Here is a 15,587-nt window from a genome sequence, read left to right as displayed (position 1 = left end):
CACACACACACACACACACACACACACACACACACACACACTTTAAAAGGAAATAAAATACATTTATAGAACTCTAGAAATATATGCCAAAAACTTTGTACCTACTGTGCCTGTTGGGGAACTCAGCTCTATTCCTTGTCCTTCTGAGGTTGAGCTCCACAATTAAACACTCAGAGATGCTTCTCTTCCTCTCCCTCCTCTGTGGTGCCCTCTCCTTCTTATGAGACACAGTCTTATTATTTAGCTCTGGGTGACCCACTCTGTCAATCTCACCTTGCTCTCCTAGAGATCCACCTTCCTCTATCTCTGGGGCTCTGAGATTAAAAGCATGGGCCACCATACCCAGCTTTTATTCTTGCCCCACCCCCATCTCTCTTTTTTTCCAATTTGTGTGTGTACCATGTGTAAGTGTGCATAAGTGCATGGGCACATGCATGTCACAGTGCATGCATGAAAGTCAGAGTACAACTTGCAGGAGTCAGGTCTCACTTTCCAACATATGATTCAGGAATCATGTTTCTCTTGCCAGCAAATGTCTTTACCCATTGAGCAATCCCATTGGCCCAATGTTTATTTTTTGAAAAAAAAAATGGATTAGGAGAAAAAGCCAGAGGGCATGGAAGAATGGGATAGAAAACATATACAAGGCCAGACTTGATGGCATTTGTCTGCAATCACAGCACTTGGGAGGTGCTGGGTAGACAGGAGGATCGAGTGTTTAAGGTAGTCTCAGCTGCATAGTGAGTTTGAGGCTATGTGAGAGCCTGTCTCAAGAAACAAAAATGAAAAAACAAACAGAAGAGGAAACAAAATATAAATGCAAAACTTATTTATTAACAATTCCATAACCACAACCAACCAGAACAGAGACTTCCTCATACAAACATCTTGAAAGTGTTCTCTCAGCAAGGCTAACAATATCAGGCTCTGGTATATTAAATTTAGACTGCAGTCTTTGTCTTCATATGAATGGTGGGATACCCATGCTTTTATCTAGGCTTGAATAGAACCATGGCCACATGGCCCACATAGAAGTAGACAAAGTCTTTGGTTTCATATGCTACAAAATGACTCCATCCCTTGCAGGATGTAGTGCCAGGTGGAGATTTACTGATTGCTAGATGTTTTACATGGGCTGTTATACCCTCTGCTTTTGGTATTCCACTAATGCCTGGCTAGCATAGTTCAGCAAATCCTGTCTCATTTCTTCCACAATATTTGCACTAAAAACCTTTTTTAGATTTATTTAATTTTGTGTGTAAGTGTTTTGCCTACATGAATGTTTGTGTATCACCTGCATGCTTGATGCCTGTGGACATCAGAAGAGGACATTGGATTTCTTGGGACTAAAGTTAGATAGTTTTGAGCTGCCATGTGGATACTGGGAACCAAACCCGGGTCCTCTGCAAGACCACTGAGCTGTCTCTCCACCCCGTGTCTGCATTTTTTTTTTTTTATCACTTCTTTCTGGTCACACATGATCACCATGAAGTAGGGCAGGCAAACTGCATCACCCAGGGAGATACTGGCAAGGTTATGTCCAGATTCAGATTCTTTGTCTATAAGGGTGTGGCACTATTGAGATTTTGCATGACAAACACTTGTGCACAATATAGGGCAGTAATAAATATTACCTGTATGTGAAGAGCAGCTTATCGTACAAAGTCTATGTTGAGAGCCAAGGGAGAAGATTATTAAATGGAATGACTGTACCATTGGTATAAATCTGGACATAATAGTCACTCTAAATATCTTCCTTTCCAGAACCTTTTCCTTGCAAGATACCTATGGTATGTGTCTTGGGGTCCAGCAATGATTCCTGGTTCTCTGCTTCCTCTGTTTCAGGGTGTCGAGACACTGATGCACTGATGCTTGAAGCATGAAGCAGAGTTCAGAATGAGTGGGCTCTACAGGATCCTGGTCCAGCTGGAAGTGAGTGCGAGGGGATGTGGGGGAGGGCCTTCTTTGCGGGTCTTAGTGCTACAGCTCTTTTAGACAAAGGGCTTTCTCCAACAATCTTCAGTGAAACAGCTTTCTGAGACAATCTTAGCTTGAGCACATACCTTTTTTTGGGAGCGGACTTGTATTAATAGACTTCCTTCTGGGTTGAAAAGGGCTGTCTATGAACTTTGGAGAGCAGGAAGGGGTTTTTCATAGGATGAAGTTTCCATTGGCTAGAGTTTAAAGGTCTAGGAATGCCTCATTCGTATGATGAAGCAGCCCACAAATTGCAGGTACTAACTGGAAGGGTTCTTATTTTGAAAAGAGGAAGTTGAAGTTTTAGGTCTACCAAAGACTTTCCCTAGGTAGAGAGAGTTGGGGGTGGGGGGAGGTCAGGCTTCCCAGACAGAGTCAGAGAAGGAGAAGCCTTGCTGGTAAAAGAGTCCTCCATTTTGTGTCAAGCTCAGAGGAGCTATCCAGTCACGGTAGACTTTGACCTTAATTAGCAGGGTTTACCCACAGATACCCTCACTAGGAGTTAGTGCTCCAGTGAAAGGAAATTGTTTTACACACCACCTAGATGAGTAAGTAAGTAGGGTAGGCTCTATGGTTTGTGTGTGCAGAATGAACTAATAGATGAATGTATGGGCCCAAAACAGCTTTATGGTCTCATAACTAATACCTCAACTGTCTTGGCACTTGGTTCTCTCTTTAAATTGAGAATTATGTTGTTCCTGTTGTAACTCATAAGCTATAAATACAGCACAGACGGCAGATTGTGATATATTTTAGCCTATGATATCTTGGTCACAGGGTGACCAAGATGTTGCAACCAATTTCATCTTTGTTAGTTCCTGTTATTTTTTGGTACCCTTCTCATACTTAGTGTCTCTGTTTGGTTGGTAAATTGTGGGTAGTCATCCTTCATACAGCATCTTTCCTCTTCTTTTATGTTTACAACATAATCTTTTGAGTGTGTCATACTAGAGACTGCCCATTTCAGGCAAGCACTCTACTGTTTTTGTTTTTGTTTTTGTTTTTTTGGTTTGTGTGTGTGTGTGTGTGTGTGTGTGTGTGTTTGCTTGCTTTTAAGATTGGTCTAACTAAATTACCCAGGCTGGCTGTGAACCTACTCTGTAGCAGGCCCTATGCTCGTGGTCCTCCTGTCTCAGCCTCTGAGTAGTTGTGATTATAGGGCTATACCATCAGATCCAGCTAAGGTGTTCTCGCATTATCCTCAGCTTGTCTTAGGACATGTCACTAAAGACACTGTGCTTACTGGCATTTATCATTTTTTACATTTATCCGATATAATGTGTGTTCATTTCTGTTTGTAGAAAACCTAAACAAAAGGTGATAGGCTTGAGTTGATGAGAAAAGGCTACAAGATCTAGACCAGGAGGAACCACTAAACCAATCTATAAACTACCACCGAGTACTGTGGTCTCTCAGACCCTGCTGTGGAGTCTCAGAATTCCTCTGCTTATATTAAACCAAGGCATGCTTCAAGATTTTTAATGACCTTTAAAAATCTCTCCTAGATTTGTGATTCTCTAGTTTTTGTTTGCATTTATTCATTCATTCATTCATTCATTCATTTATTCATTTATTTACTTATTTATTGACAGGGTTTCTCTGTGTAGCCCTGGCTGTCCTGAAACTCACACTGTAGTCCGGGCTGATCCTGAATTGTTTTTAGAGACAGGGTGTTGCTTATAAGCACAAGCTGTCCCGAAACTCACTCTGAGGACTGGCTTTGGATGTACAATGCTCCTGCCTCAGCCTCCTGAGTACTGCCAGGATTACAGGCCTGTATTATCATCCTGTCTGGCTCTCTGTTGAATTTTAAAGCCCGATTAGAAGTAAATCTCTGTTTATGCCTAGGGTTAGGGTCAGCATGTGGTTGATCCCAGGGTAGATTAAACCACAGAATTAGAAAGTCTTTTATCTCTGTTAGGAAAGGAACGTTGCAGTTGTCATGTGGGCATGCCTTTGTGGAAATTTCACAATCCATCTTTCCCAAGCTGGGTTTCCCAAGATCACCTATTTAAGTCTAGAGCAATGGTGGCTTAAGGTCTGCTCTGCCTGAATCATGCTTGCACTCTTTACTTTCCCACATAAAAGCAGCTGACCCAGCCAGCTTCTAGCATGGGAAAGAAACGGTGCCACAAGCCACATCTGATCTGAAAAATCCCTAGTGACCGGAGCAAAAGAAACTGCTATTGTCTAGATTAGCCTGTTGTACAACCCATGAAAGCCAAATCTTCATGGCCTTGGCGAGCTTCTGTTCTACTGCCCAGTCTGTACCTACCCTCAGCTCTACTGCCCAGTCTTCACCCAACCTCAGGTCTCATCACATGAGTAAAACTTCCTTGGTGAAAGATACCAGTGACCAACCTCTGACCTACACACACACACACACACACACACACACACACACACACACACACAGGCCCTTACTCATGTGCATTTACACAAGCAAGTACACATATACCCCACACACAAAACGTCTACAAAACAAAACAAAACAAAACAACAACAACAACAGCAACAACAACAAAACAATAACAAGTAATGTTATAAACCAGTTGAAGTTTGCTTCTCAGATCTCTTTCTTGAGACCAGGTCTCCCGATGTAGTAGTTCCGTTTGGCCTCAGCCTCTCTGGGGCTAGAATTACAGGCGTGTAAGACCATACTAGGCATCCTTACCTTGTTTGTAATGTCACAACTGCAAGGGGTTTGTTCTCTTCCCTGTCTTTTCAAAAGTTCCTTGCATCATACACTGTTGTGGCAGGGAAGCCTATGAAATCCAGCTGTCCAGGCTAGCAAGTAAAGACACGTGCTGCCAAGCCTGAAGACAAGCTGAGTCTAATCCCACATTGTGGGAGGAAAGAAAGGGACTCTCACATTGTCTCCTGATTTCCACATTCCAGCTGTGCTGCACTGGCCCTCACAAAATGCATGAACATGTATGTGCGTGCACGCACTCACACACACACACACACACACACACACACACACACACACACACACACTCTCTCTCTCTCTCTCTCTCTCTAAATTAAATTAAATGTAATGTAACGTAATTTTAAAAATCCAGCTGAAGGAGCCATGCCTTTGAAGCCTGACTTGCTCCCTGCTTCTCTCTTCAGAGCTTTAGGATCTCACCTGATCCACACTTTTAAGAATTTTCTTTGTGTTGCTGTCAGGCCCCAGCTTCCTGTTGTGGCCTTTGTTCTGCCTGCCCCTGTCTCCTCTGCCAGCCCTGCCCCAGGACAACTTCACAGATGACGCTCCCCTCTCTGTCCCTTGCAAGGCAAGGTAGATATTTACATGTTCAGATCAGGTTTTGTGTTTTCCCTTAGACTACTTCATGGCGAGTGTCCTTTCTTTCTTTCTTTCTTTCTTTCTTTCTTTCTTTCTTTCTTTCTTTCTTTCTTTCTTTCTTTCTTTCTTTCTTTCTTTCTTTCTTCCTTCCTTTCTTTCTTTCTTTCTTTCTTTCTTTCTTAATTTCTTCTTTTTTTTTTTTTTTCCGACAGGGTTTCTCTTTATAGCCCTGGCTGTCCTGGAACTCACTCTGTAGACCAGGCTGGCCTCAAACTCAGAAATTCACCTGCCTCTGCCTCCCAAGTGCTGGGATCAAAGGCATGCGCCATCACTGCCCGGCGTGTCCTTTATTTCTAATATTCTTGTAGCAAACACTGGTAGATTTGAGGGCTTATATCGCTGTCCTTTGTCATCTCTGAGAACAAAGAGCACAGTCTTCCTGCAGTGTCATCCTGCTCCACCCAATTTCCTCTAGCCACATTTGTGCAATATGGATTTACAGTTTCCTTTCTCTTCTCCATTTCTTCGACCTCCCCTCCTCCCGCTCTTCTCTCCTCTCCCCTCTCTTACCCTCCCTGCTTCTCTGCTCTCTTTCCTTAACTAATATGCCCAGAAGAGTTAAGTTCCTTGGTTTGCGAGAGTCTTGGGACTCAAACTCAGGGCCTTGGGCTTCATCTCTATTTCTCTACTTCTTGCATTTACTTTTATAGATCCTCCTCTTTGTTCTGTTCCATTCTTTTTACCTCAACAGATAAAAGGGCCTTAAAATCCAGGCATAGTGGTGCATGCCTTTAATTTCATTACTCAGGAGACTGAGGAAGGAGGATCACCATGAGGCAACCTGGGATGCATAGTGAATTCCAGGATAGCCTGGGCTCCAGAGTGGGACCTAGTCTCAGCGATTACAGCAACAGAAATGCCCTCAACCTCAGTTCCTATCACTCAGTTAGCTTATTCAGCTCAGTCTGGTGACTGTTTTCCAGTCTAGGTATTTCCAGATACTTGGGGACTTATTCATATAATTAGGAAAGTGCAAAGTGGCAAGGAAGCTACATCCAAAGGCAAAATTATAATACAGATTAAATACGCTGCAAGAGAGCAGCAGTTCCCTTGAGTTTGAGTGCTCAAGGGCCCCTGGCTATCATCTGGGGTCTTGACGGGGTTTAGGAGGAGGTGTTTGATGACCACAAATGACTCGATTTTGATCGAAAGGTTTGGATTATGTAAGCCTGTGTTCACTGCACATGTCATTTCCTGTAGTACACCAGGTTTAATCACATGTATGACCAGCCACGCGTAAGCATACGATGGTAGTTAAAGGATCTTTCTTGAAAATTCGTTCAGAAGACACAGTTTGCCTTGTTACAGAAGCACCTCAAACCAGTCCAGACTCAATTGGCTCATCTGCCCTGTTTTAGGATTGTATTCTAAGACACATGTGGATAGAAATTGCATTACTGGGGTGGTTGCTACAGGGAGTAACACATTTCCATTGCTTAAATGTTAGTATACATGTGCTTTGGTGCACATGGAGGAGCCTAGGTTCCCAGGTCCATTACTTGCAGACAAGTCTATGTATAGGCCAAGCTAAGCAGCATCCTGAATCTCTGAACCATTTTTGCCCTTGCATGCCTGCCTCTAGCAGATATTAAACAAAAGTGAACACAATCATTAAAATGTTGCATCTTCTGTGCATCATGGACTGTATTAAACAATACCCACTCCATTGGTAGATGGCTCTATTTCCATGTTCTTCTTTTCTTTTCTGGTCAAAGTAAACTATATCTGTCATCTAAAAATTAGGAATAAAGTCCACGAGATGGCTAGCCTGGCAATCCATTTGAATTTGACTCATAAAGTGGAAGAAGAGAAATGACTCCACAAAGTTGTTCTCTGACCTCAACACTCAGTTCCAAGCAGCTCAAACCAGCTCTATATAGCAGCAGGTCCAAGGAATCTGGCATCTTTACTGGCCTCCCTGGAAACAGCCACCCCTGCCCAATCTTAAAAAAATTAAGGGGGCTGGTGAGATGGCTCAGTGTTGAGCACTGACTGCTCTTTCAAAGGTCCTGAGTTCAAATCCCACCAACCACATGGTGGCTCACAACTGCCTGTAATGAGATCTGACGCCCTCTTCTGGTATCTGATGACAGCTACAGTGTACTTATGTATACTAATAAATAAATCTTTAAAAAAATTAAGAATGGGAAGAAATTTTCCTGACTTGATATTTGTCAAGCACTAAAGCAAATGATAATAAGAAGATTGTAGACGCCTTCTCACTGGTGAAGGACATACATACTCTATCACTACTATAATATAATGATAGAAACTGTAACCAATTTTTAGGAAATAAACATAAAAGAAAGGCATAAAAATGAGAAAACTTAAAAAGGAAATGTGTAATTTCTGTTCCTTGCTAAAGGCATAATTGTTAACAGATAAAAATGCAACTAGTATAGTGGTGAACACCATTAATTCCAGCACTTGGGAGGGAGAAGCAGGTGGCTCTCTGTGAGTTTCAGTTCGAGACCAGCCTAGTCTACAAAGTGATCTAGGACAGCCAGGGCTATATAGTGAGACATTGTCTCAGGAGAGAAAAAAAAGGAAAAAAAGAAAAAACAAACAAACAAAAACCAGAAAAAAACTAATTAAAAATTCTAATGAAACCAACATTCACATTTTAAAAACTACGAGAATTTAGAAAGCTTGTTATATTTATGATCACCATCAATGAACATTCTGATCCTCTTGTTGTATCGAACTAGGAACTAAGAGGAAACAGAGAGTCCTAAAAATAACAAGATGTATCTGCTTCCAGGAGACAGCACAGAAAATTGTGTAGAGGGCAGAAGGTCCTTTTGCTCAAAGATAAGCACTGGGGGAAAGGAATGTCAAACACACAAGGTTGTCCCCTCAGCAAGGACATGTTTACTCATTTCCCACCCAGAAAGCTGGGTTTGGATGTAGCTGATAACCTGGTGACCTGTGCTATCTGGAGGGTCAGGCAACACCTGAATCCCCCAGATTTTTATGGTTTTTGTCCCAGACTCTTCCTCCCTAGACCTTTATCTTGAGCATTGTTTCTCAGCCAATAAAACCCTTCCTTATGGGAGATGCCTCTTGTACTTTACAACAGCCTGGGTAACCCCTGTGCTATCTGTATAGGGCCAGGCCACTCTGAACTCCCACCGACTTTCATGTTTATCTCAGTCATTTCCCCTACACCCACATTTTTTATTAGATATTTTCTTTATATACATTTCAAATTTCAAATGCTATCCTGAAAGTTCCCTATACCCTCTCCCCACCCCCACCCCCACCCCCCGCCCTGCTCCCCTACCCACCCACTCCCACTTCTTGGCCCTGGCATTCCCCTGTACTGGGGCATATAAAGTTTGCAATACCAAGGGGTCTATCTTTCCACTGATGGCCGACTAGACCATCTTCTGCTACATATGCAGTTAGAGACACGAGCTCTGGGGGTACTGGTTAGTTCATATTGTTCTACACCCACATTTTAAGCATTGTTTCTGAGTCTACAGAACCCATCTTTATGGAAGAGGTCACACGTACTTTGTAAAGTGTTTCAATGTAAACATGTCTTAAGTTTTATTGTACAAATGAGATTTTGTTAATTATCATGAGGAAACATTTATTTTCAAGGTTGTACTGTACTTAAGTATGCCTAAAATAAACTAAACTGCCCAGTGTCAGACTCAAGTTTGAACCAGTACAGGGTAACTAAGTCATGGTAGATCAGATTTCCTTCTTTGTTCATGTGGTTTGTTGCTCTGAAACTTGTGGTGTTTGTAGAGACCGCCACAAAACACCCTCTCAAAGAGCCCATTTTCATATGGAGACTATCATTGCAGGGAAATATGGGCAGCAGGACTGAAAGCATCTGATCATATGACGCCCAAGTCAAGAGCAGAGAACAAATGCATAGCCACTGCTCAGCTTGCTTTCTCTACTCCTATAGGATTCTGAGCCAACCCCAGGGAATAGTGCCACATACTTTTAGGTTAGGTCTTCCCATCTCAACTAATGTAGTTAAGACAGCCCCTCCCCCCAGATATGCTCTCAAGTTAATCTGATCTAGACAATCCTTTCTTGAGACTCATCTCATTCAATTCTATATTATTTTAGGTTGACAATTAAACCAACCAATTAACACACCATATTATTACTGATTTTTTTTCTGTCAACAAGGAAGTTCATAAACAATGTTAAATTATAGATTGCAGAATACATTTAAATTACTGACAAAGTATTAACATATAAAGAATATACAAGAATGCTCATAAAGGATTTTAAAAAAGAAAAGAAAGAAAATGAAGAATGGAGATAAACAAGCAGGCTACTGGAAGAGAAGCTTCCAAATATATAAGCAGACTTTCAAAATCACCAATACTCAGATAATGTGGTCCTGCATCTCACTAGTCAAGGCATCTTGCTCAAATTGTATCAGTTATCTCAATGTTCACTCTTCCTCCTGCCCAATGCCCCTTCCCCCAGTTCAGCTCAAGGACAGAGCTTACCGAGTCACCTCTCCCTCACTCAAAAGCAAACTGTGGTGAAATGATTGATCACTCAGACTCATTCATATTGAGGTAGCAGTGACTTGGATCACAGATGATATTGCATTTCCACAACCCATTCAATGCATCTGCAATGATGGCATTTCCAGTACCAGCCCACAAGACAGGGGGCGTGTTTTGTTGTATGGATGTAAGAAGAGGATAAGGGGACTCCCTGATTGTCATACTAAAGTAACTGGTACACCTTGTTGCCTCTTTTGGCTCTGAATGCTGAGAATTTTGGTTGCAGAAAAAGAGCAGCAGCTTTCCTTGTTAACACAGAGAATACTCTGGAAGTGGGTTTTGAAAGTTGGTGTTGGACTGAGCATAGTGGTTCATGCCTTTAATCCCAGCACTCAGGAGGCAAACAGATCTCTCTGTGTTTGAGGGCAGCCTGCTCTATAGAGTGAGTTCCATGATAGCCAGGGCTATACAGAGAAACCTTGCAGGAGGTGGAGGTGGGGACAAAACCAAACCAAACCAAACCAAACCAAAAAACAACCCAGGTTGATGTTGAGATTGAGCTTTTTTGTTTCCTTGAAGCAGCTATTAGCACTTATTAGGATAGGGAAATTTTAACTAAAAACCTTTGTTTTTCTTTGCAGCAAAGTCCATATGTGAAGACCGTGCCTTTGAACATGAGAAGGGATTTTTTTTCCCCCTGGTTGTAACCTGGATGCCTAAGACAGTCAAGATGAATGGGAGCAGCTTTGTGCCATCTCTACAGCTCCTGCTCATGTTAGTAGGATTTTCTCTGCTGCCTGTGGCAGAGACATATGGGTTCAACAAGTGCACACAGTATGAATTTGATATTCACCATGTGTTCTGTATTAGGAAGAAGATCACCAACTTGACAGAGGCCATTAGTGACATACCTAGATATACTACTCACCTTAACCTTACACACAATGAAATTCAAGTCCTCCCTCCCTGGAGTTTTACCAATCTGTCTGCTCTGGTGGACTTGAGACTAGAGTGGAACTCAATTTGGAAGATCGACGAAGGTGCCTTTAGGGGACTTGAGAATTTGACTCTGCTGAATTTAGTGGAAAATAAGATTCAAAGTGTGAATAACTCCTTTGAGGGCCTGTTTAGCCTGGAGACCCTGCTCCTGAGCCATAATCAGATTACCAATATTCACAAAGATGCCTTCACTCCTTTAATCAAATTGAAATATTTGAGCCTATCTCGAAACAACATTAGCGATTTTTCTGGTATTCTTGAAGCAGTCCAGCATCTTCCATGCCTGGAGCACCTTGATCTAACTAACAACAGCATCATGTACTTGGACCACAGCCCTAGGTCACTGGTTTCTCTGACCCACCTGAGTTTTCAGGGGAACAAACTAAGGGAGTTAAACTTCTCTGCTTTGTCATTACCTAACTTAACCAATCTAAGTGCTTCCCAGAATGACAATAAAGTCATTCAGAATGTGTATCTGGAAACCCTGCCCCAACTTAAAAGCTTGAATTTGAGTGGAACGGTGGTAAAATTGGAAAATCTTTCGGCCAAACACCTGCAGAATGTAAGAGCTATGGATCTCAGTAACCGGGAGCTTAGACATGGTCACTTAGATATGAAAACTGTTTGTCACCTGCTTGGAAACCTACCCAAGTTAGAGACATTGGTTTTTCAGAAAAATGTCACCAATGCAGAGGGCATTAAGCAGCTGGCAAAGTGCACCAGGCTCTTGTTCCTCGACCTGGGCCAAAACAGTGACTTGGTTCATCTCAATGACAGCGAGTTCAATGCTCTGCCCAGTCTCCAAAGACTGAACCTGAACAAGTGCCAGCTCTCCTTCGTCAACAACAGGACCTGGAGTTCCTTGCAGAACTTGACCATCCTAGATCTGAGCCACAACAAGTTTAAAAGCTTTCCAGATTTTGCATTTTCCCCCTTGAAGCACTTGGAGTTTCTCTCTCTTTCAAGAAACCCCATCACAGAACTCAATAATCTGGCCTTTAGTGGGCTATTTGCACTGAAGGAGCTCAACTTGGCTGCATGTTGGATTGTAACAATTGACAAGTATTCCTTTACTCAGTTTCCAAACTTAGAGGTCTTAGATCTTGGAGACAACAATATTCGGACTCTCAACCACGGAACCTTCCGACCTCTGAAAAAACTCCAGGCTTTGATTCTTTCCCACAACTGCCTAAAAATCCTGGAGCCAAATGCGTTTTCTGGTCTCACTAACCTACGTTCCCTTGACCTGATGTACAATAGCTTGTCATATTTTCATGAACACCTTTTCTCGGGCCTTGAAAAGCTTCTGATTTTGAAACTTGGTTTTAATAAGATCACATATGAAACTACTAGGACCCTTCAGTATCCTCCATTTATAAAGCTCAAGTCTTTGAAACAGCTCAACCTAGAAGGACAAAGACATGGGATTCAGGTTGTTCCGAGCAACTTTTTCCAAGGATTGGGTAGTTTGCAGGAGTTACTCTTAGGAAAAAATCCCTCTGTATTCCTGGACCACCACCAATTTGACCCTCTGATTAACCTCACAAAGTTGGATATCTCAGGAACAAAAGATGGAGAGCGAAGCCTCTATTTAAATGCTTCCTTATTCCAAAACCTCAAAAGGCTAAAGATCCTCCGCCTTGAAAATAACAATTTAGAGTCACTGGTTCCTGACATGTTCTCCAGCTTACAGAGCCTCCAGGTCTTTTCTTTAAGATTCAACAACTTGAAGGTCATTAATCAAAGTCATCTGAAGAATCTGAAATCACTGATGTTTTTTGATGTCTATGGGAACAAACTTCAGTGCACCTGTGACAATTTGTGGTTCAAGAACTGGTCAATGAACACAGAGGAGGTCCACATCCCCTTCCTCCGGAGCTATCCCTGTCAGCAGCCAGGCAGCCAGAGTTTACTTATAGATTTTGATGATGCCATGTGTAATTTTGACTTGGGAAAGGTCTACTTCTTATGTTCCTTCAGTATGGTCCTCAGCACCATGGTCTTCTCTTGGTTCAGTACCAAGATGATTGCATCTCTGTGGTATGGTTTGTACATATGTAGGGCCTGGTACCTCACTAAATGGCACAAAACGGAGAAGACGTTCTTATATGATGCGTTTGTCTCTTTCTCGGCCAATGATGAGGCATGGGTATACAAAGAGCTTGTTCCAGCCCTAGAACAAGGCAGCCAGACCACCTTTAAACTCTGTCTTCACCAACGGGATTTTGAACCAGGCATTGATATCTTCGAGAACATCCAGAATGCTATTAACACAAGCAGGAAAACCTTGTGTGTAGTCAGTAACCACTACCTACACAGTGAATGGTGCCGACTTGAAGTCCAGCTGGCTAGCATGAAGATGTTTTATGAGCACAAGGATGTCATTATCTTGATCTTCCTTGAAGAGATTCCAAACTATAAGCTGTCCAGCTACCACCGACTCAGGAAACTCATAAACAAACAGACGTTTATCACTTGGCCAGACAGTGCTCACCAGCAGCCACTCTTCTGGGCTCGCATCAGAAATGCGTTGGGCAAGGAGACTGTGGAGAAAGAAAATACACATCTAATTGTTGTTGAGTGACTCGAGTCTTAACAATCCCAAATCCAGCTGCATGAATGTTGCCCAAAATAAGTGTAAGCTGTTTGACTAAATGAACTCTCTCTCTCTCTCTCTCTCTCTCTCTCTCTCTCTCTCTCTCTCTCTCTCTCTCTCTCTCTCTCTCTCTCTCTCTCCCCCCAGGGACAAACATGATTGTTTTCATAGTGTTCATCAGAAGAGTAGGGAGGACTGCTTGTAAAACTTTCAGGAGCAGGGTCCCACTATGATGGGATTGGATATGCAGAAGGAATTGCTATTTTATTAAGGAGAGGACTTGGAACCCCAGTCACCTGAACACTGAGGAACAGGAAGGTCTTTGCATATGTTCTAAATCTTTGCTCATGTTGTTTCTCCAAATCAGTTGTGGTCATGGGAGACTGCACTTGTGTATTCAAATTGCCCCAAGATTGAAACTTTCCATCTTGAAAGGAAACTTCCTATGACAGAGGTTTACAGGGAGAGAGAACAACAGGATGTTCTAAGGGGAGATTGAAATATTCCGCCCTGCATGGAAGCTTGTTAAGACAGGAGGTAAATGACTCAAAATACTTTCATGAAGTCCCTGAAACTGACCAGGGACTAGACCCTTTCCTTCCCCAAGTGTATATAATACAATAGAGACTGCTGAGACGCTCAGACAAGCCTAGCTGTCTGGAAGAAGCAGAGAGCAGCCTTGGTGCCTGGAAGAGGCTCAGACCAGCTGAGCCACCAGGAAAGGACACTCTCCATCCTGTTGAGCTGCCTGCAGCCTGTGTAGTATGCTCCAGGTTCCCAGCGTTTTTGAGCTGTCACCCATGCTGGGGTGGGCTTTAATGATGCAGCTGTCTTTGAAACATTTCTGCTCCTGTAAGTAACCCTTCACCTATGTTCTTGTAAATAACCCCAATAAAACTCATTGGTTCACCAAGTTGGACTTTGATGCTATCCATATTTTGGTTTGTTGTCAGTTCCCTATCTGGAGTGAGTAGACATTTGTTTGTGTCTCCCCATGTCACATAATAACAGAAACAACAAAACAAAGACAACCCAACAACAAAAAATGACATTAAAAAATAAGAAAAAGAAGGAAAAGAAAAGCAATTGTCTCCTGCACGACTCTGGTCTGTGAGTGATGCTCCAGGCCCACAGCCATTGGAGTTTCAAACCTATCTTAAGATGTCTTGAGGGACTGGCAAGATGGCTCAGTGATTAAGAGCACTGATTGCTCTTCCAGAGGTCCTAAGTTCAATTTCCAGCAACCACATGGTGGCTCACAACCATCTGTAGTGAAATCTGATGCCGTCTTCTGGTGTGTCTGGTGACAGTGTAGTATACTCACATATATGAAATATAATAAATCAAAAATTTAAACAAAAGATGTCGTGAGATGGCATTTTTATGAAGTCTATTTTGCCCAAGTAGGCTGGCTGATATCTTCTGCAACTCTTACTGCTCTGCTAATCTATCAAGCAGTTTTTCTCCAAAAACTGATAGATCTAATACAGCCACTCTCCCTAGCTCTTGTGCTCTGAATTAGAGAAAAAACTGACTTATGGAGTCTCATGCAGAAACTATAATGGAAACTTCACATGGATTCCAATAAAAAGACCAGTTTAAGTTGTTTCCAGTACCAGTACTATAACTTTGAACTGGTGTTCTGTTTTGAAGTTTCAGAACCCTTCTCAACAGAATGTTCTTAAAGTTGAACAGGGCATTAGCCAATGGGTCCACAACATATTACTGACAACAGGTATTTTGTACAAAAGTGCTACAAATTCCTGTTGTATGTGACACCTTAGGAACCTAAAATCAGATCAGCTTACAGAGGACAGTGCTGTCTATTTCAGACTGTTTTCCCAGAAATAGCTTTCACCTAAGTTGCTGACTTACTTCCAGTTTCTCACCTTATCTAACAAGATTCTAGGGGCAGCTTGTTGAGGAAGAGACTTGAAGAAGACATTTTTTTTTCATCTGGGATAACAGGCATGTACTTCAAGATGCCCTAGTCAACACCCCTCCCCCAAATAAATGGTATCTTAATGAACTCCAGTCCTTTCTACTACTTACTAAAAAAAAAAAGAAAGAATGAAAAAAAGGAAAAAAAGAAAAGAAAAGAAAAAAGAAAAAGAAAGAAAGAAAATCCTCTCCCCTTTTTTGAACTGAGTTCTTGTTATGTAGCTCAGATTGGCTTGGA

The 15,587-nt window shown here is 42.2% G+C and overlaps 1 protein-coding gene across 1 annotated transcript; it reads left to right on the top strand.

The window, feature by feature from the left end:
* Positions 1-1,847: 1,847 nt before the first annotated feature.
* On the top strand, positions 1,848-14,283 carry LOC110286179 (toll-like receptor 13). Its single transcript, XM_021152644.3, has 2 exons — positions 1,848-1,932; positions 10,455-14,283. Exon 2 carries the CDS (start codon positions 10,526-10,528, stop codon positions 13,394-13,396), a length of 2,871 nt encoding a protein of 956 aa, XP_021008303.2. The 5' UTR covers positions 1,848-1,932; positions 10,455-10,525; the 3' UTR covers positions 13,397-14,283.
* The last annotated feature ends 1,304 nt before the right edge of the window (positions 14,284-15,587 follow it).

The sequence above is a fragment of the Mus caroli genome, unplaced genomic scaffold (genome assembly GCF_978045245.1).
Source record: "Mus caroli unplaced genomic scaffold, Mus_caroli_1 scaffold_5, whole genome shotgun sequence".
NCBI lineage: Eukaryota > Metazoa > Chordata > Mammalia > Rodentia > Muridae > Mus > Mus caroli.
The sequence above is the reverse complement of the archived record's forward strand: the minus strand, read 5'-3'. Positions and strand labels throughout refer to the sequence as shown.

Bases quoted from the DNA above. Each gene is read 5' to 3' on its own strand.
- LOC110286179 (XM_021152644.3), top strand. From the start codon at position 10,526: ATGCCTAAGACAGTCAAGATGAATGGGAGCAGCTTTGTGCCATCTCTA.